General features: G+C 37.2%; 2 protein-coding genes across 4 annotated transcripts in view; both read right to left on the bottom strand.

Moving 5' to 3' along the window:
* LOC107684822 (dnaJ homolog subfamily B member 6-like) overlaps window positions 1–12,078 on the bottom strand; it is a 23,012-nt gene extending 10,934 nt beyond the window's left edge. Inside the window, exons 1-9 of one of the 3 annotated variants that reach the window (XM_016481204.1) lie at window positions 11,765–12,078; window positions 8,078–8,156; window positions 7,745–7,865; window positions 5,592–5,698; window positions 5,137–5,190; window positions 4,932–5,045; window positions 2,341–2,466; window positions 2,098–2,260; window positions 1,813–1,883 (exon numbers count right to left, since the gene is read on the bottom strand). In XM_016481204.1, the coding sequence (XP_016336690.1) occupies window positions 1,813–1,883; window positions 2,098–2,260; window positions 2,341–2,466; window positions 4,932–5,045; window positions 5,137–5,190; window positions 5,592–5,698; window positions 7,745–7,809 (700 nt within the window). In that variant the 5' untranslated portion in view covers window positions 7,810–7,865; window positions 8,078–8,156; window positions 11,765–12,078. The remainder of the gene's footprint in view (window positions 1–1,812; window positions 1,884–2,097; window positions 2,261–2,340; window positions 2,467–4,931; window positions 5,046–5,136; window positions 5,191–5,591; window positions 5,699–7,744; window positions 7,866–8,077; window positions 8,157–11,764) is intronic. The other 2 variants (XM_016481196.1, XM_016481188.1) reach the window with 2 other exon arrangements.
* A 4,590-nt stretch (window positions 12,079–16,668) lies between these two features.
* ube3c (ubiquitin protein ligase E3C) overlaps window positions 16,669–21,973 on the bottom strand; it is a 29,049-nt gene continuing 23,744 nt past the window's right edge. Inside the window, exons 23-24 of the mRNA XM_016481177.1 lie at window positions 21,399–21,529; window positions 16,669–17,635 (exon numbers count right to left, since the gene is read on the bottom strand). Of these exons, the coding sequence (XP_016336663.1) occupies window positions 17,465–17,635; window positions 21,399–21,529 (302 nt within the window). The 3' untranslated portion in view covers window positions 16,669–17,464. The remainder of the gene's footprint in view (window positions 17,636–21,398; window positions 21,530–21,973) is intronic.

Below are 21,973 nucleotides of genomic sequence, written 5' to 3'. Positions count from 1 at the left end.
ACACATACCCTACACCTAAACCTGCCCTTCACACAAAACTACAGGCATTTTTACATTCTCAAAAAACTCATTCTGTATGATTTATTTACGTACCTCAATTTAGGTCCCCATGAGTCAGTGAGTATTCAGGTTTAAGTCCCCACCGGGATAGAAAAACATGTACACTCACGCATGCACGCACACACTCACTGACTCACTCACACACACACACACACACACACACACACACACACACACACACGATATTTCATTATAATAGTGAGGACATTTGGGCCTGGCAAATACATTTTAAAAGAATCATTAGCTTTGTTTATTTAAAATAGTGAGGTCAGTATTTATTAAATCTTTTATTTATTACTGATTTATATCTAAAAATTAAACAAAATTCTTTAAAATGCTTCAAAGACCAGTGTCGAATAAATTGTTTAAAAAAAGTTTTAAAAAAAGTGTAGAGGAAATCAATTACACCTTTGCTGCGTCTCAGTTCCCATCTTGTAATGACCTGCACTGTGTGTGTGTGCGTGCGTAAGGTCATCATAAACAGAGTCTGTCTGTAGTGCTAAATCTTTACATCTACAAAGGATCCAATTGTCATCCTGGCATTTCCTGATTTGGTTATAAAATACATAATCATAATTCATTATGGGTTAATGCTAGCTTATGTGTTCTCAATCTTGAGGATTGAGTCTATTTACATCAATATGAGAAGGACAAGGTTTGGATAAATGAACATCTGCTGAGGCTTTGAGCTTATCACATCATGGCTGTCAAAGACTGCAGGAGCAAGTGATCATTACATATATTTGCAGTTAATCAAAGGTGAAATCTTGTCTTTGTGTCCTGAAATCAACATTGTAGAACAAACCAAATAAAACCGCTTAAGTATGTGCACATGCATGTGTGAATATTTTAGAAGCTAGTGGAAACAATAAGATGTAAAAGCAGATTAAAAGGCAATGTTTTACTCATTTTAATTTTGTAAGTGCTGCAATGAGACACATCAGCCAAGCAAAAAAAACACACCTACACACAAATTATAGGCACGTTTTCTAAAAACCACCGCAAAGAAACTGTGAGTGCAACATTCCAAACAGGTGAAAGTGAGATTTATTGAACCTGAAACTTTGTCCATCTTTGCTTTTTGTCTTACAAAGAACAAAATGTCCAGCATATAAAGTCACACAATATATATTCTTAATAATGGAAAGGTCTCAGGTTATGCAACAGTTTGGTGTGAAGCTTAATAAACAGCTTAATATTATAAACAACTGGTGGCTCCTAACATTGGTTAGATCATATTAAATATTTCAAAGTGTAGAGGTTAAGACTTCAACATTTGAACAGTTAAATGACTCTACAGCAGAAAGCAGAAACAACCTGTTAAGCTCCAGTTTCAATCAGGCAATAAGCACTTATGGATGAAAGAACAGCCATCAGCTGACGGAAAGGAATGAAGTGTGCTTGTTCAAACTGAGGTCTCCTGTTTTTGTGAGGAATAAATGGTCCCCGTCTCCCAAAAAAAGAAAAGAAAAACAAAAACGGAAAAACGCTTACATTGGAATGAGAGTTCACCCTGTTTAGGTCTGCGATTCACTGCACAGAGGGTAACAGCACCACCTAAAAGCTCACATCACATGGATGCATCACGTGACCTACTCTTGGCTTGCTGACTGGTGGAGAGCAGGTGTTTTAGTAGCCATCAGTCTGGTTGGGAGGGTTGGTTATGTTTAGGAATGTTTGGGTTAAAATGTTTTGAATGTTCATCTGCAGAGTTCAGAAATCACTTGTCCAGTCGGAGAAGTTGGACCTTACCATTGACTGCGAGAGATTTGAGCTGACCGTCCTCCTCTACCTCCACTCTCTCTTGACCGTTCTCTACAATACTGTGATGACACAAAAGTTAGCTGTAGAGTGAGCTGACATTAACTGTACAATTATTACCATAGATAGTAGTTAAGGCTTAGTCAAATAAGCATCAGTTTATGAGCCTTTTGCATAGATATGTAGTGACTGAAGAATATGCAAAAGTGTAATATGCTTGAAGTTGTGAATCACTATTCAAACAGTTAGAGGCCGTTACAGAATGTTTTTCGGTACCGTTTGGTGGTGATCCTCTTTCCATTGATAAATTTGGTGGATGAAGAGACAGAGCGGAAGTTTCCCATTCCACCACCCCCACCACCACCACCACCACCCCCAAATGAGGAGGAGGAAAACGAGGTGAAGCCCCCCCCACCCATTGGGCCAAACGGGGTGAAACCTACAGAAATGACAATGATGATGATGTTTAAATACACAAGTATGATTTTTCACTAGCTACACACACACACATTAACAAACCTGCGTCAAACCCAGAAAAGGGGGAACCAAATGGAGAAAACCCAGGAAAGAATGAACCTGTCGTCCTGCTCCTGCTAACACCCCTGTGACGCCGCCCACCGAAGAAATCTTCAAAGGGGTCATCAGCTAAATCAAAAGAAAAAGGAGCTTAGTGAAAAACACTGTCATGGCTGTACATGTAAAATATGTTTGAATAAATTGGTCCCACAAGTACAATTTATCTACTACTGAACATAACTACTGGATAATAGATTTACATGCTTGACAAGACAGACCACTGAAACATTCACCAACAGCATAATATTGCATTACAGAACTAAAGAAAGCATTTACAACATCTAAACATGGACACAGTGAAAGGGGGAAATCTGCCATCTTTTATTCTTCCATTAAAAACGAGACTCCTGAAATAAAGTCCAAGGGTGACATAAAATGGTTTAATTACTTAAAAAAAAAAAAAAATCGTAATTAAAATGCAAACAATAATGATATCATGAATAAATTAATATCAAAACTACTCCAGATTTCTGTTTTTTTTTTTTTTATGTTTGAAAACAAGCAGCATTGTCAATTCACAGCAGAAATACCAGATGAAATATCCTAGTCAATATGGGAGACCTTAGAATATTGTGTTAGACATTAGGGGACCTTTCGAGTCAAAAAGGTCTTGGCTAAAAAAGGTCACCAGTTTGATCTATCTGCTTGTTTTAGTCACAATTTACCATCTATTGGCCAACTCTAGCCTTTTGCCACTCAGAGCAAGGTTAAACTTGAGAGCTGGCTGTCAAACAATACATGTGTTATAAGAGAGAGAAACTCCCTGGAGCCGCATGCATTGCTCATGTTTCATTGATCCTTTCATGCAGAGATCAAACCCACAAGTTTTCCGTTTCAGGCTTTTAATAAATTTGCACATTTTATTTTTCCCTTTTCGGATCATGGAAATACTAGGTTGATGGGGGCTTCACAGGTCTATTTTTATTCATCCACATAATTTCAGGACCAGTGTTGCAATGTAGCATTATGCCTGCTGAAACATGTCTAGATCAATGCTTCTCCATTTTCAGGCACTCAGCACCTTCATATGAACTTTTGAATCTCCTTCAAGCAGTTTGATTTGGCAGGCAGAACCACGCCTGATATCTTTACACACACACACACACACACACACACACACACACACACACACAATGTGACTGTTATTCTAACCCACCCCCAACCTTGTCATGGCTACATAAACACAAATAAACATCAATGACCTTCTATCGTAGGCAGAACCACGCCTGAGATCTTTACACACACACACACACACACACACACACACACACACACACAATGTGACTGTTATTCTAACCCACCCCCAACCTTGTCATGGCTACATAAACACAAATAAACATCAATGACCTTCTATCGTCAAGGATGGTCTTCCTGAAACATTCCAATTTGAAACAACTTGAAACGCAGAAAAACATACATTATATGCACACATACACATTTTTCTCTCTCCGTAGCGGCCTCGAGCTATTAGCCATTCCCTTTCTCTTGCTGCTCTTTTATTCGGAAGCTATTTCTGAGAACATTCCTAGTGGATGATGCACAGTCTCTTCTCGTCTCACTTGCTGGTCTGAGCGCCCTCGCCATATTTAGAGTGCCTGTATGTTTTACACACATGCCGTTCAGCCATTTTGCTCCCAGCAGTTAGAGTCAGTGGGCATGGGGCAGCACTTTAGTGTTTCACAGATGACTAATATGTGTTATGTGTGATCAGCTCTACAACACTATTTTCACCAGTTAATGAATTCCTATATCAGCTTTCATGCTTTTAAGAGCTTATTCAACAACATATCAAATTAGTTCACACAAAAATGAAAATTCAGCCATCGTTTACTCTGCCTTGTTTCACTCCAAACCTTTTGTTATTTTATCTGTGGAAAGACTTTTTTTAAATCTACACATACTCCCCCCCCCCACAATTATGGCAATTTATAGTGACTGCAGTCTGTTAAGCTCTAAAAAGATATTTATATTAAGCCATTATTCATGGATAATCCTCAGAAGACTTGGAATGTAGCACACAAGTCATATGGACTACTTTCATGGTGCTTTTATGTCCTTGACATCCTGCGATTGTTGTATAGTCGTAATAATTCTATACAGGTGTAAAATTATTGAATGTATACATACAGACATATAACATGTAAAACAGCCCTTTCAGTAAAGTGTGAAAATTTCCCATAATACACACCCATGTTAAGAGCACATTTTTAGTGAACAATATAATTATGGTAGATTAACAAAGCTAATCATCTAATGAACCCAAGCTCCAATAATTTCATGCAAAACCTAATTATAACTCAAACCACACCATTACTGTCACAGAGACTCTGTGAGAGATTAAATGACCTTCATTTCCTCTTTTTGGGAATTTTGTTCTCATTTTTAACACTCCTGTTTTCACTGACAAAAACCTCTTTATTCAGAAATGATGCAGGTTAAACATGGTTTTGCTATTAAAAACTCTATACGTCTTCTTTTTCTATTCCATGTGTATTTTTTGTTATTTAATCAGTTTAATTTATTTATGTACCTACCAAAGAAACCTGCAAAATCTGCAAATGGATCTCGGCCTCCAAAGAATTCCCTGAAGACATCATCTGGATTTCGGAATGTGAATCCGCCCATGAAATCCTCATCATAATGGCCTCCTTTTTAACAAGTAAGGATTAGAAGAAAACCACATTTTCAAAAACAGGTAAATGTGTCAACAGATAACAAATCAGGAATAACTTTACTTACCTCTATGAGATAGGCCTTCTTTACCATATTTATCATACTGTCTCCGTTTGTTTTCTGTATGAAAGAAAAATGTGGCAAATGTAACTGGCCATTTTTGAACAGAAATTTTGGTTTGTAAAGATGTAATCCACAGTGTGACCTTTGCGTCAAATTCCATCCTATTCTGAGGACAAGCACTATACCCTCAATATGTTTAAAACATTAATGAGTCAAGTCTTTCAACTATTGACGGCCTTATGAGACTGATCATAGATCTATCTGGGTACAACTTTTTATGTTTTATGCTGTTTTTACCTGCATGAAGTAAATATCTCATGGCATGGGACATTCATTCCACAACAATTCTTTAATATTAGTATAATAAGATAGTATTGTAATTTAAAATATATTAATTCTCAAATTAACATGGCATCATATTAAAAAAATAATAATAATAACAATATAAATAGTAGTACCATCTGACAGGACTTCATATGCCTCTGAGATCTCTTTGAACATTTTGTCTGCCTGTTCCTTGTTTGGGTTTTTGTCTGGATGCCACTTCAGTGCTTTTTTTCTGTACCTGTAAAACACACATACCCAAACCCTCATTAAAACAAGATTTCTTAAGTGTGGAAAGACAACACAAAAGACAGGGCATTCTTAGTATATCTGACAACATTCCTTCAAGTTTAAAAGTACAGCAAATATGAGGGTCATTATATACAATAATATACATAGTCAACTAAAATCTATCAACTAAAATAAATATGAGCAATATCACACGAGTACCTGTGTGATATCGCTATATATCAGCATGGCTGTGATTCGGCCATAGGCATGATTTGTTATCTATTAACTGCCAGTTCCAACTTGAGATCTAAATCCATGGCGGAAGGAAGTAGTTCTGCTTACAAAATGTTAAGACACTCCGTGGTTGTTTCTTATTTTTTAAAACACTTGTGCCGTCAAACTATTGTATAAACGTCCTCGTACATATGGCCAAATCACAGCCATGGTGATATAGAGCGATATAACATGACTGCTCAGGTTTATATATATATGTCTTCATGGCAGAAAAGTGGTATTTAGTGGAAAAATAAACAATTTTACACATGTATAGTACATGTTGTGACTTAAAATTATTTTGTTATAGGCTAAACATGTTTTAAGACATAGGGCCAGATTTACTAACAGCTTGCAGCAGCGCAAACAGTCTTTTGGCGTTAAAATTGTACTGTCAGGATTTACTAAATACGCGCAGTGAAGAATTAGTGCTGAAAAGCCATGGACACAGTTATATTTGCGCCTGACCTTATTGAATATGCATTTGTAGGAGTTTGCGCTGCTCTTGGTAGATTGCGCTGGTCATTATGGAAATGTGCGCATTGTCAGTAAATCACACACAGAATTTTCCCTCCCATCAGCGCTTTTATGGAATTGCATGCACTCTAATGCTAATTTGCCCTGTTTAGTAAATCTGGCCCATAATATGTAAATCGACAGTTCAAGGAGACTCATTTTTCGTTGTAAAGTACTCCACGGTCCTCATTCATGATGCTAACACATCACTGCATTACAAAGTCATGCACCTCTGAACAACTACTTTCAATACAGGTCATGCTGCACAATACGACTTCAGTAGGTGTAGCAACAGGTCAGCATCTCTACACACTAGGCCTGAGTCAGCGATACACATCCAGCCAGCAGCACACAACAGGGTCAATGGCCTAAACCAAACACTCCATACACTAGGGGATTTGTCCTTTGCACAGCTTTTATTAGTGTTTGCCCTCCATAGCTCTGTGCTTTAGAAATTCCCCCCTTTACCATCAGCAAATTCAGTGACCTACAGAATCAGGATTCAATAGACGTTTGCTTACTTGACAAACAAAGGACAAAACAGCCTTTCCAGGGAGGCAGTAGATGAATAAGGCATGGGGTATAAGGTAGGGATGGGCGATATCTTATCGTTTGCAATATACCGGTAAAAATTCTCCCCACGATAAGAATTAGTCTTCCTGCGATAATAACGATAAAGTCTAGTTGTTGACATATTTCTGTGTGCGACAGTGCGGAGCGACATCACGGAAAGCGGACGTGAATTTGAGGAGGAGTAGCCTATATCGCTAAATGAGGAGCTCGAGTTGTAACTGGTTTGGTTAGGGCTGTACAGTGCACAAAAAATCGGTCTGAATAAATGTACTACAGTAGCACGTGTGCGATACAGTTTTGCATGTGTATGAGCCTGTTTACAAAACTGTTGTCCAACAAAGATATAATTTATTGACATGCTTTTTCTCCAAATTAACTTAACTTAGTAGAGTGTTTGAAATACTTCTTTTTGTGACCAGACCTGGTTTCATATTACAGAATGTAAGGACCCAATGCAATCCCTTTCTCCTTGTTATTAAAATGAAGGGCCGATGTTTTTTTCGTTTTAAACAGAGAACATCAGAAGCGAGGAATTGAGACAAACACACATTAATAGAGACAAGCAGCAAAGAGCAGAGAAGTCTCACATGGACAGTATCAACTAACCCCTGTGCTGCACAATCAGTTATCATTACTGCTCTACTATGTCCCGTGTGTAAAAATAGATGCCCATGACAGGACACAGAGTACTTACGCTTTCTTTATATCGTCATGGGATGCATTTTGTGTCACACCCAGGATCTCGTAATAATCCCCCATGGCTCAGGTTTTGGGTTTCCACTCCTCTGGATGAGGATCAATTTTCAGCAGTGGCCCTGGAAAGAAAAAGAAGTGAGATATCTAGTAAAAGAAGATGTAAAAGGGGATAATAAACAGAGGGTGTGTTTTGGTAGTTATGTGGGTGGGTGGCTACTGTGACAGACAACCTCGAAACACCAACTCATCATGTGAAAGTATGGTTCCACTTTACATTTCATACATAAAAGCATTTATCAGGAACTGGCTGATTCATGATTGTATTTGTTACCCATATAACGTTTCAGTTTGCTTTTGGGGAATATTGTACAATCTTCTTATCGCCATAATCCATCCTTTTCTGGTTCAAGCTAAATAAGATACAAAAATGGTAAATATACAAAATAAACAAGCCATTTTCAAATCAGTTTACAGACGTTCTCATATTTACTGTATATAACCTATATATTTCACCTAACACCTACAAGCCATTTTTAAAGCCGGTTTCTTTGAATCATCTCAGATCGAAGCATCTTATCGTGAAGAACAAAATGTCAACTGCTTCCGGGAACAATCAGGGACCAAATAGCCAGTTCCAGTAGCTTTCCAGCTGGATCTCATTGGTGTTATTTATATCTGCAGTGTCCTTCAGGACAGGCTCAGAGGTGATCATGGCATAGCACTGGCTTTCCTCTGCATTGTAATAGCTGGAATAAACTACACAACCTAAAATCAATACATTTAGTTCACCCAATAGTTGAGTAGATCACCCAAAAATAAAAAAAAAATCCTCAAAATTAATTTACTCTCATGCCATCCAAGAGGTAGATGAGTTTATTACAGATTCTGAAAAATTTAGCTTTACATCACTTGCTCACCAATGGAGCAGTGAATGGGTGCCATCAGAATGAGTTCAAACAGATGATCAATGACTGCAAATAGGGGCAATGTATTCAACCCTTAATTTAATTTTAATTGATATGTACAACAAAAACAACTTTTGTTTTTGTCTTTTGCGCAATGCTCTGTTTGCATTTATTTCCCTTTAGCTGAATGCAAGATAACATTTCTTCAAAATGAATGTCCATTGCTCACTGCTCAAAGGGATAAATAATGCTTACCAAGGCACTGAAAAACACAACATGATTTGTATTGCCATTATTTAAACCTTGGAGCTTAACAACAGAAAGGAAGATTATATCATATACCTGTAGGCCAGTCCAGCACACTCAAATTTCACAACAATTTTAGGCAATGTTTAGTCTCTAAGAAACATCTACTGTACAAATGGCACACACACAAAAAATACACACAGAACACTTATAACCATTAAGACAATTTAAATTTGAAAATCTGTTTCTGCGGAAAAAAAAAAGATTGTTTTTTATTATTATTTATGTGCTGATTTTAGGGTATAATCTGAGGAATTCTGTGGAATGGATTTAAATTTGGAAACCTGTGTTAAGAGAAGCGTGCTGTTGGTAACTAAAAGCACAATCAAATTAGAAAAATTATTTACCGAATGGACAGAACAAAAGGGCGGTAGATATGCAGAATTTTGTCAGTGACTGATGGCCCAGTTTCTGCAACAGATACAAATTTCCTTTTCACTGGTAACAGGACATAATCTTAATACTCACAATACACCGGCACTATTTCATCTGCCTTCTTTAACCACCACTAGATCATTAAGTGCTTTTCTTTTAAACCACACCTTCTGCCCCACAGCCAACATTCCTGACTCACAGCTCCAGTCAATCTGGTTAACCTTTTTGAGACAGCCTCTTCATGGAAACACACTTTTAAGCAACAGTCCTCTCTTGATCATCATCATCTTTCTTCTATCTTCTTCCAAACCTCTGTTGAACATTCCTTAGCTACTTGTCATGAAACAGCAGTCAGGGCAAGCTCACAAATGTGTGAACAGATGTGAAATGGCTGCTGAATTCTCTGGAGCTTGTTTTCTGGCTTCTCATAGTGGCACTAAAAGGGGCTGTCAGTTCAGCTCACAGCAGATCACTTGACTGCAATAACTTGCGCCAAATCTGACCACTGCTCAGCCAGTTTTGTTAGCAGAAACTGGTTCAGTGGTTTAAAAGGCTAAATTAGACTTCTACATGTAAAGAGGTGCACATGAGGAACGGTCCTAAAAGTAAGCGAGTATGATAGGATCAGGATGTAGGTGTGTTTACAGAGATGCTTGGAGGCAAGAGCAGATAAGCAGATTAAAGAGCTGGATTTGTTGGCCAGGTGTTGCCATTATAATTACAATACAATCTGCCAATGTGGCCATTTGCTTTCTTTTATTTTTCCTTCTATGAGAACTCAGGAGGAGACACTATTTGACAGAGCATGTGTTTGTCAATGTGACTAACAGTTGAGGCACTGCTACCTAGGACAATGGAAATCATTATTTGGCAAAGGTGTGTGACAAAGGCAAAACCTACACTGGGCACCTTTGAAAGCATTGATCTCTCTGAGACACATTGACAGCACAGAGAACAAAAGGGACATTTTTTTGGTTCACTTCATAATGAAGGCCATCACATCTTACGCCATTTTATAGCATCAATAAACTGACTTATGCTACCCCAGTTATCTATTTTACCCCCTGATTAAGGTGAAAAGAATTTAACAACTTTTCTCCAACATTAATTTTGAAAGGTAGTATATCATTTTAAGTAAAGCCATTCTAAACTAGCTACTGTCCTTAATGGACAACACTACACTCTACTGAAATGTAAGAATTATGTATTTAGCTGTCAACTGTGGATCTCATAATAAATGAAACCAAGACCTTATTAAGCATGCCTAAATATGAAAATGTGTTAGTTTGAAATTGCAGACCAAAACCTCAAAGACAACAGACCATAGTTCACAAAATGTCACCCTGGAGCACAAAACCAGTCATAAGTAGTATGGGTATATTTGTAGCAAGAGCGAAAAATACACTGTATGGGTCAAAATGATCAATTTTTCTTTTATGCCAAAAATCATTAGGATATTAAGTAAAGATCATGTTCCATTAAGATATTCTGTAAATTTCCTACCGTAAATATATCAAAACTTTCTTTTTGATTAGTAATATGCATTGCTAAGGATTTAATTTGGACAACTTTACAGGCGATTTTATCAATATTTAGATTTTTTTTTTGCACCCTCAGATTCCAAAATTTCAAATAGTTGTATCTCGGCCAAGTATTGTCCTAACCTAACAAAAAGCTTATTTATTCAGCTTTCAGATGATGATAAATCTCAATTTTAAAAAAAATACCCTTATGACCGGTTTTGTGGTCCTCGGTCACAAATAATCAACAATGTATTTAATTTAAAGAAACAAATCAAGCTCATTGTCATTCTTTCAATATAAGAATGCTAGCTCAACTACCACATCTGTTATATAGCAGATGAGCTTAAGAGAGAGAAACACTAGTACTTCCTACTAAAAGTGAAAGCAGAGATGACCTCAGGTACTTTCGACAAACACAGGTGTCCACTGCCATGCATGAACAGTCTTCAGATCATTTTCTAGATTTTTCCCAGTCCTTATGTTGTTCTACATGGAAGTGATTGAAGGGCAATGTGATCTCTTTAAGTTTGTGTATAATTTCTATAAACACCATCAGAACTAATCGTGGAAACAATCTCCACCACACGTAGCCTCAGGTTCATATGACATTTGATTGACACAAGATTACAGGTGTGATCAGACGCAGAAACTTCTAGAAAGTCAAGCCAGTTTCAAATCGTTTCACATGCATGCGTCAGTTTACACACATAAATAAAATAAATTATTTGACAACTGAATGTAGCACTGATCATTTTCCATCAAATTTTCGCAGTTACTGAACGTATAGGCGAGTGTGCCAAGGATGCTGTCTGGGTAGGCAGCTGACTAGGTTTTGAGACACTGACTGTAAATGTTTTTCATCTCCTTTTCATAGCCAAACGAAAAACCTTTAACCAACTTTAAACTCACCAAACTTATGTAACGGAGACAAATGTCCTTATCCCGCTGCTTTTTCGGACCTCCGCCGAGTATCTCAAAGATAAGGTCGAGTTTCTTTATTTGTAATAGTGCCCCTGAAGGAATTCTTCTGTTTGGTCCGAAGTCTGTCCGTTTATAAAATAGGCTCAGGTGATCAGAACAAGCTCCCTGTGTGACAGACAAGGATGAGCAGATGTGTGACTCTTATTGAGATGTCGCTAGTGTTCTCCAACAATCCGCCGACCTGATTCTAGTGCAGTTTCGTCGTCACTTCCTGTTACCCAAACAGCTGAAGGGGATTGCTCAATAAGTGCGATGTGTCAGCTAGCTAATGGTTTTGTAACATGGGGAAATGTCAAACGACTTTTTGAGGGAAACGGATTAATTTTATATATGTTTCAGCAGATCTGTGCATTACGCAATAGAACGAAGTCTATTTTTTTTTAAACAAAATCTTGTTTTTTTTTTGTAAAACTAATATTTATCTGCATATAATCAGAAGACACAAGTTAAGGTTAGTGAAGGCCATGCTCTTGAGGTCATGTGAAGTAGAAAGTGAAAGTGCAGCTTCACCTTTACAGGTGGAGGAAAGGGTGAGGTCAGGAGAGGTGAGATCTGTGACTGCTCTCTCTGGGTGTGTGCCTGAAACCAGCTCTCTCAGTCACCAGAACTCCATTTTTAATGACCTAGATTCTAGAACAAATCCATATGAGCTTTTTGTGCTTACCATGCACATTATTTAGTGACTGCAATGTGTATTTAACTGCTCCTTCAAATGCAGTTTTTATTTTTCCCAGAATTATGGGCTATTATAGGTACAGGCAGATATTGTTTATGATTCCTTCAGAATTCAACCAAATGATTGCATCTTAGTAGGCAGGATGTGATGCAGGCATTGAATTCTTGTTGCCTTTGCCTCTCCTGCTGCCGCCTGTGAAGGTCTGGACTGGAGGTTGAAGATAAGGAATAAGGATGATTATTCATGAGTGAGTCCTGTGTTTTTTTTTAATTTTATTTTATTTTTTTGCAAAAGAATGTTCCAAAAAGCTTGTTCTGGAATTTGATTCAGGACTTGATTCAGACATGATTCAGACATTCAGACAGACCCATGTTAGAACTGGTTAAGAGAGCATTATGCTATTTCATACAGACGTAAAAAGTCAGAAGAATGTGTTGAAAGAACATCTGGTAAGGCTGCATTCTATTAAAGAATGTTAGTGTGTGAAAGTGCAGCAGAATCCCTTTGGTTTCATTCTGTTCCCCTGAGTATCGTACTAAAAATGGCTTAAAATAAGTAGATAATTATTTTTATTTGTTAGTTGAAATGCTTTATTATGTTCTTATTACACAATAATTGTGGAAACACTCATACTTTTAAATCTAATAACATTTCATATTTGAACAGGGGCATAACATACACTTCAAACAGTAAAAACAGTATAATGATATCAGATAAATTACAAAATTAGCCTACTAAAACAGACAAATTTCTCAAGCTGCATAGGAATCTTCAGAAGTGAATAAAACATTCAGAAAAGTATTCAACTATAGTGACTGTGTAATGTAGACATGTGCACCTGTATCATGTCATATTTCTCATTTAACATATATTGGGAGACATGTTATTACAGACAAGGTGAAGAGAGATAAAAAATCTTGTACAAATACTGCGTGAACATTAAAAGATGTAGACATGTAGATTTTTAGCTACAGCTTTAAAGCTGTGTTCTGTATACTATTATCTAGGAAGCACGTGTTGCATTTCCAAGTATTGGCCAGCAGATGGTGAACATTTCTTTCTTTTGCTCATGTATCCATTTAACCACGCTATTATAGTGCACTATTAGCCAGTGAGATAATACCAATATGTGTATTTTCCAATATCAATGATTCAGTTAGACTCTTATCTTGTAATAACAGAGGTCTTGGTTTATAACTGCTGCATATTAAAACTGATACAAAAGTTCTTTCTAGTTGTGTCAAGTTGTGTCAAAAAAACCTCCACAGGGAGGCACACTTAGTCTTCTAAAGATGTAGTAAACGAATTTCTCTGTCCATCTTTATTATGCGGTGTCCTGACATTTTATCCTACCCGTCAGATTGTCCTACCAGGGTTTACTGCGCATGCGCACATCAATATTGCGTCCTTTTTCTCACGCTGAATAACAATATTTAATGTATCTGCATTACTGTAAAGGTAGGTTTAGGGTTGGGGTAGGTGCAGACTTTAATAAAACACAAATTATTTATTGTTGGTTTCCTGTAGCTACAACCGCGAATATAACACATAATTACTGTATTTGCATTACTGTAAGGGTAGGTTTAGAGTTGGGCTAGGTGTAGATGTTAATGAACCATAATTTTACAGGTAGCATTTTTCGTTGTCGAATTGTACTACCCACTGTTTTAATGGGAGGTAACAAAATCTGACAGGGTAGACAAATCGACAGAACAGCGGCTGTTGATTTTTATTTAGAAATTAAGTTAACTGTAATCATGTTACTGTCAATTCTATCTATCTATCTATCTATCTATCTATCCAGATGTGTGGAAAATCAGGTTATGTGACCAAAAAAAAAAAACACCCCAGGTGAATAAGGGTAAAAAAAGTAACTAATTACATTAAGAATGTCTAACATTTTTTGTATTTCAAGTGTTCTGAAGTGTTTAAATATGCAAATTGCACATAATATAATTAAATATGCACGAATTTGTATACATTTCCAGAACAAAAATCTGAACATTGGATATAGCTAGGTTCATAATTCTTGTTTCATTTTGTAGACATATTAGAGTCAAAGGTTTTTACAGAGGGGATGCAGGATATCCCTTTTATCACTCAATTTTTTATGAATAAACTGTTGTATACTTATACATGAGCAAACCCATCTGTAAAAACCTTCAGAATATGGTTAGGAATAACACTCTCAAATTTATGGAAGTGCTACTGAAGTAGGAGTTTCTGTACACTGACAAAGAGAAATTATATATTTAAATTAAATTATAGATTTAATACATGTTTCACAAAACACGATTTCTTTAACACAACTCAAGTTACATTAAGCGATCTTTTCCCTCCCTTTAATAAAAGCAATCAGACCCTGTTAAACATAAAGGGTTTTATAAAACCCATTAATTGTTCCTAATGAATTCTCTGAAATTAAATCTTTAAGCTTTCATATTCTGGTGTGAAATGACTTGACCCTAAATGCAATAATAACATTTCTAAAAGCTATATAAAATACCTTTGGTATATCTTTGCACGTGGATGTGATTGATGACCAGAGGCATTAAGTTTGCGAGCTATAATCCATTATAAGGTAATAGGCCCAAATAAATCTCCCCATAATTAAGACCAATCCTTCATAGCTATAGGACAAGTTGGTTTTTTAAGACCCAATTACCCCCGTCTGAGATTGCTGCTAAAATGCTGGAGATTTGGTCAGAGAGGGAGTCTAGAGGCGGAGGCTGGCAGAATATATGGAGATGATCCAAGGAGGAATAAAAAGTTCCCCATGCTCTCCAGCCATCTCTTGCTCTCATAGCAGGACCCTATTAGATTTATGTCAAATGCACACACCCTTAATTTATGTCGTACAGATCATGCATTTGTGGTCTCAACTAGCCTCCTTTCTTGTTCCATCACTGGATGTTTCTTTAATTATATGTCAAAGGCCTTAAAACTCAAAATGAAATTCTCATCCCACAGTTGTTTCTTAAATATATTCCATTTTAACAAAAGATGCTGATAGCTCCAGTGCAAATAAAAACTCAAAACATATTTAATCATTGCCATACACTCTGATACATAGATTGAACACCTGTCTTTGTTGTCATTCAAAAAATCGTTCAGGGCACATACACTTAAAGTCAGTAAACGCACATCTTCACACAAACTTTGCTTGCCCTTTCTCATCACCAACATCAAGACAAACTCTACACATCAGTGTTTGTAAACAATCAGATATTCAGCACCTGTGTGAAGTCATATATTCTCATTTAACAGATGTTGGGAGACAGGTTATTACTGACAAGGTGAAGAGAGAAATTAAAAGTCTTGTACAGATGCTGAACGTGAACATTAAAAGATGTAGACAAATACATATTCACATATCCATCATCATCAGCTCTCTGCCAACCAACCAACCAACATGTCCTTACAGCCATGCTGAACCCAGTGAAGTAGCAGCAAAAAAGGCAACCAGAGGATGCTGACAGGAAATACTTCAATCCTCTTCAGTTTACTGAATTGTTCTGTGCTACAGCAGATGTTGGAGTAGTGTCCAGTACGCAGGTCTTGGCTTTGAAGTCACACTTTTCCTTCACTCATCAATTTGACTTATTAAAAATCTCCCCTTGAACCACTTGAATGTCCTCAAAGTCTGTTTTTATTTTATTGCACAAATGTCAGCATCATATCCATTGCTATAATGCCAAGGCCCAATGTGTGGAATACATGATTACACAATTCACAATTTCTTTTTTCTCTATTAGGTGAATGTCTACCTGCACAATCTAACTTTGCTGCAGCATGGATCAACCTGGTGGTTTCGTCTGGCCAGAGGAGAACTGGCCGCCTGACTGAGCCTGGTTTCTCCCAAGGTTTTTTCTCCATTCTGTCACCGATGGAGTTTTGGTTCCTTGCCACTGTCGCCTCTGGCTTGCTTAGTTGGGGACACTTCATTTCCAGCGATATTGTCGACTTGATTGCACAGATACTATTTAAACTGAACTGAGCTGGACGGTGACATCACTGAATTCAATGATAAACTGCCTTTAACTGAAAATTGAGTGTTTACTATTGTCCTTTTGCACTGACACACTATTTTCCTATATTTGATATTGTAAAGCTGCTTTGACACAATCTGTATTGTTAAAAGCGCTATATAAATAAAGGTGACTTGACTTGAATCAGCCAATTCAAGTCATCTTTATTATATGATTAAAACAAGACGACTACACACCATTTTCTGTGCTACTGTTCTACCAGCCCTGTTAACCTCACGCATCCTGCCATGACTCTAATCTATTAAACTCTTTTGTTGGTGGCTCATTAGCCACAAAATAATTTTTAGCCTGGAAAATAGCTCAGAGTTTTCAGCGAATGCTACACCATTAGCAAGCCCTGTATGCGTATTTGTATACCTGAAGCGGTGTGACCTAAAACCAAGCCAACTGTTTAGTACAGTGTACTGGACTTGAGTTAGTGAGGCAAATGCATACATTTTATTGGTAGACACTCAAATTGTGCTGCACTATGGCGACAAAGAGCAGTTGAAACCGTAAAACGACATTGTCTAAAAACATCCACTCTGGCGTTAGAAACGCAAAACCAAGGAAAATCTACAAGTACATTTTGCGTTGCCATTTTATTCCTTCTGTATCTCCAACATTCAGATGTTCCTGTTCAATGTTAGTGCTTTTGATCAATGGACGCCTTCTTGGATGTTGCTTTGAATTTATAAATGCATTATTTACAAGATTACTTTCTTTGAACTAAAAATAAAACTGAGCATATATTTGTCCGTGCCACAACTTCAAACTGTTTGTTCCCCAGCACCTTCTCCAAATCTCTGTAGATCCACACAGACACACTGTCTGTCCATTCTGATCATTTCCTATCTGGTCACCACGACAAAAGACGAATATTCTTGTCTGGGTTTCAAGGCCATCTAGGAGTTGACGTATTCCTCAGCTGAGCTCAAAGCCAGCAGAGGATTCAATAGCATAGAGCAACTTGTTCCTCATTGGCTGAGGGTCACAGAACTCTGGCAGTTTGAGAAGGTTCATGCAAGTGCTAGCGGTAGGGAGACGCTCCAGGTCAGTGCCTCCGTTATGGATGCAAAAGGCTGGGTACAGCTCCTAGAGACAAGGAGAAAGTCTCATGAACATCAATGACAACATAAAACAATACTCAACAAACACATTTGATAATATACATGGAAGAAATAAGAGATGGACCAAAAAAAAAAAAAACAGCTTTTTCCAGTGACAAACTAAATCATATTTTAGTCAAGTGAATGTGAGATTGCAATCTTTATCAAATGTGAAGACTAAAAAAATAAAATAAAGGCACAAAATGTCTTTTTATTGAGTTGAGTTTTGTGGGCAGTAACCTACAGAGTGACCAGTATTGTCCAATTCACTTTCTGAGCCAGTTCTTTTAAACTCTCAGACGTTACTGGGTTAAATCAGTCTGACACATCTTTCACCTTCATCTTTTCACACTCATTGAATCACTCAGGGCGGTTACTGAATCAACATCTGACTCACTGCAATTTATGATTCATTTCAGTTATGACCGTCTAGAAATTAAACAAGCTTAGTGTACTTGTATAGCTGACCTAAAAATTAGCATTTGCTTAAAAATGTACTCACCTCCAGGCCATCCAAGATGTAGTTGAGTTTGTTTATTCATATGAACAGATTTGGTGAAATGTAGCATTATATCACCAACAGATCATCTGCAGTGAATGGGTGCTGCTGTTAGAATGAACGTTCAAACAGCTGATACACAATAACCCACACAACTCTGGTCTATCAAGAAACAAATCCATCAGTAAGGCACTTTAACTATAAACCACCGCTTCTTAAAAGTCCATTATCCATAATAATAACAACGTTTCCTCCAGTAAAAAAGTCCATCATCTCTCACATCAAAATCCACTGACCTATTGGTTTAAGACTGATTTTGCTTGCAATCACAGTTTGATCTGTGCAGATTTCTCTCCTGATTCAGATGAGACACTTTTTCACTGAAGAAACGCAGTATTATGGATAGAGGACTCGTGTTTTAGCCCTAAGCAATAGTTTGAAGTTAAAAACATCTTGATGGATTTGTTTATTACACATACTCAGCTTTTCACTTCACAAGACATTAATTGACGGACTGGAGTCGTGTGAATTACTTGTGAATTATTCTGATGTTTTTATCAGCTGTTTGAACTCTCCTTCTGATGGCACCCATTTACTGCAGAGGATTCATTGGTGAGCAAGTGGTGTAATGCTACATTTCTCCAAATCTGTTCCGACAAAGAAACAAACTCAATATTTTGGATGACCTAAGGGTGAGTACATCTTCAGCAAGTCTTCATTTTGAGTAAACTGCAGGGTGGGTGAAAAGTAACTAGGCAATATTTAATGACTATAGAACTTGTAGTATCACTGGTTGAATCTACCGGTGCCTACGTTGAAATTTAAAGATTTGCTTTCATTTTCCTATGTAATGAAGTACATATACAGTGTGTTTCAATAAACTTGTATTAGAAATATGGACTTTATTACCAATTTTTAATGCCTAGTTACTTTTCACCCACCCTGTATTTCTTAAAAATCAGTGAAGGATCACACAGTGTAACATTGTGTCTACACTGGTTGCGACTATTGACGTGCCACACCGTACAGCTCAACACCGAAAGCCAAAGTTTCAAATCCATTTGTACTGTTAGAATTAGCGCAAACACATGGAGGATGTCAGAAATAAAATGGAGCATCAGTATCCTGTCAGTGTCTCATAGCACCGCATCCAGTGTAGACAAAACCACTGATTACAAGTTGTCTTCATGTATGTCAAGTGACTGGTTGTTTAGTAATAAATGTGACCCTGGACCACAAAAAATAAGGGTCAATTTTTTTTAAATTGAGATTTCTACATCATCTGAAAGCTGAATAAATAAGCTTTCCATTGATGTATGGTTTGTTATGATAGGACGATATTTGTCGAAAATCTGGAATCTGAGGGTGCAAAAAAAAAATCAAAATTCTGAGAAAATCGCCTTTAAAGTGGTCCAAATTAAGTTCTTACAACTTCTTAGCAATGCATATTACTAATGAAAAATTAAGTTTTGATATATTTACGGTAGGAAATTTACAAAATATCTTCATGGAACATGATGTTTACTTAATATCCTAAAGATTTTTGGCATAAAAGAAAAATCGATAATATTGACCCATACAATGTATTTTTGGCTATTGCTACAAATATACCCAAGCGACTTAAGACTGGTTTTGTGGTCCAGGGTCACAAATATGTTTAAATAATAATTAAAAAAAATAATACTAATACACATTTTAATCAGGCAGCATCTGTGCAGATAAATGCAACAAACCACACCCTGATATCACATTGACGCAAAATCTACACTTAGAAGAACTTTTCAGATCTGGGAAAGGTTACTGGAAGAACAACAAGATAGGCCTATTGAAAAAATTCTCCACGAGGCTGCAAGGCTCAACCCCAAAATGAACCTGATTAAACCTGCTTTAACCGGCCAATTTTTCTAACAATTAAGGTATTAAAGTATCATTGCTTATCGAGAAAGCGTCACGATGGGAGCCATCATTTTGAAAAAAGGGTATCCATCATCTTTTTTAAATAGCTCTCCATGACAGGGCTATTTCTCCCCTAATGAATTCTGGGGTGTTTAACGGCACCTAATTAAGGCTGAGCTGGCTGAAGAGGCAGACGAGGTGGGAGGCCATCTCCCCTTGATCTGTCTCTCTTCGTCTTTTTCCTGTTACTCCTCCTTTCCATCTGTTCCTCAGAGTGTCTGCACCAAAGTCAAATTCATTAAACAGCCCCACTTTAATTTTGGCAGTAACACATATCTGTGGAATTGCTCGGAAGCCATGATTTTCCCCCACCCAAATTCATACAGGCTCTAAAGTAATCCGCTTTAAACTGATGACAGCTATTAAAATATGTAATAAAGTCAATGAAATGACAATTACTGTCCTTGGTTAGTCTAAGTAAGGCATAAAAACACATTTTAATGATGTTTCTGTTCTCCAGATTTTGCTGAGTGTAATAAGCACAACTGACAGACTTCACACTGTGACATACAAGAAAAATACTTAAGATTACATTCCTAGACACTGAGACAATAATAATCCTGTTAAATAAGAAAATTGTTGGTAGATGAAGTCGGCAGAATAATTTGTAAGCTGTCAGATGCTATTCTCTCATACCAATATTTTCTGGCCTTTGATTATTACACGCTAGATCCAGTCAACATTAAGTGAGAGCCATTGAAAGTTCAATGGTTTTTTATCAGTCAGATGGATTTTACACACCCAGTGGCACTTGGCAAAGCCTCAAATAGCATTACAATGCTACGGGTCACAACCTCTTTAGCACAAATAGAGGCCCAGATAAGGCCTATCCTGATAGTTGTTATAATGTGAAAATGATTTGTTACAATGAGCCTGTTTGCTCATACAGCCTTGCGTAAATTAATGACGATATACTGCGACAAAACATATTCTGTTCACTTCATTATTTCTCCGTTAAGGCAGCACACCTTACAGCGAGTAGGATTCTTTGCGGTGGGGATCCTGATAACTTTATTGAATACAAATGTAGAAAATGGGACAAAATCATCAGCAGGTGTGAGTTGGCGTGAACTTCAGCTCAACTCCATTTGTGATAACAGAGGTGCAAGTCATATCGATGCAGCCGAGTTGGGTCATGTCTGTACATTTCACTTTTCACCATACAATCTCAGATGAATCATTAACTTGTATTTAAAGAGTTCAGACACAACAGAACAGAGCGTCAGATGTCTTCTACATGCCAAAAGTTAATTCATTAAATTCATATTTTCAGAGGGTTTTGGCCCTCACTGACCTTGAAGCCTAAGAGCGGAGGTCGTGAGCAGCTTGTAACAAACTTGAGCAGCTTGCGTTTCTCCTCATCGCTGAAGCTCTCCACCACATCCCAGAAAATTTTGATCACTGGATGATTGGCTGAATAACCACCTGAGTAATGCAGCAACAGTTGAGAAAAACAAAAAGGTTAAGAATATAATGCAGGGACTAAAAGTCTAAGTCCTGCGTAACTAAACCCTTATGAATACTGCATGTCTGCTATGTGCTTTACTTCAAAACATGGATCTAAAACTGAAACCTTTTTTACTACATCCTGTTTTAAGTAGAAGAAAAGTTGAGTCATTTAAGTTAACACTTAAGGCTGGAATACACTACACAACTTTTAAAATCTGAACAACTTTTGAAATACTAGGCATCATAATCTTGCCACCTTTGAAAAAACTAGGCATCATACAGTAAACAACTGACTGAGGATCACATAGTACGAAACTGTTAAGTCGTTCTAAACACAACTAACTCATGCAGAAACATACGCCTCACTGCTAGGAGGTACATGAGAAATGAAAACAATGTGTTCTAAAATTTGCGCAAAAT

The sequence above is a fragment of the Sinocyclocheilus anshuiensis genome, unplaced genomic scaffold (assembly GCF_001515605.1).
Source record: "Sinocyclocheilus anshuiensis isolate Anshui unplaced genomic scaffold, SAMN03320099.WGS_v1.1 scaffold613, whole genome shotgun sequence".
NCBI lineage: Eukaryota > Metazoa > Chordata > Actinopteri > Cypriniformes > Cyprinidae > Sinocyclocheilus > Sinocyclocheilus anshuiensis.
Note: the sequence above shows the minus strand (reverse complement) of the source record. Positions and strands in the feature narration are given on the sequence as shown.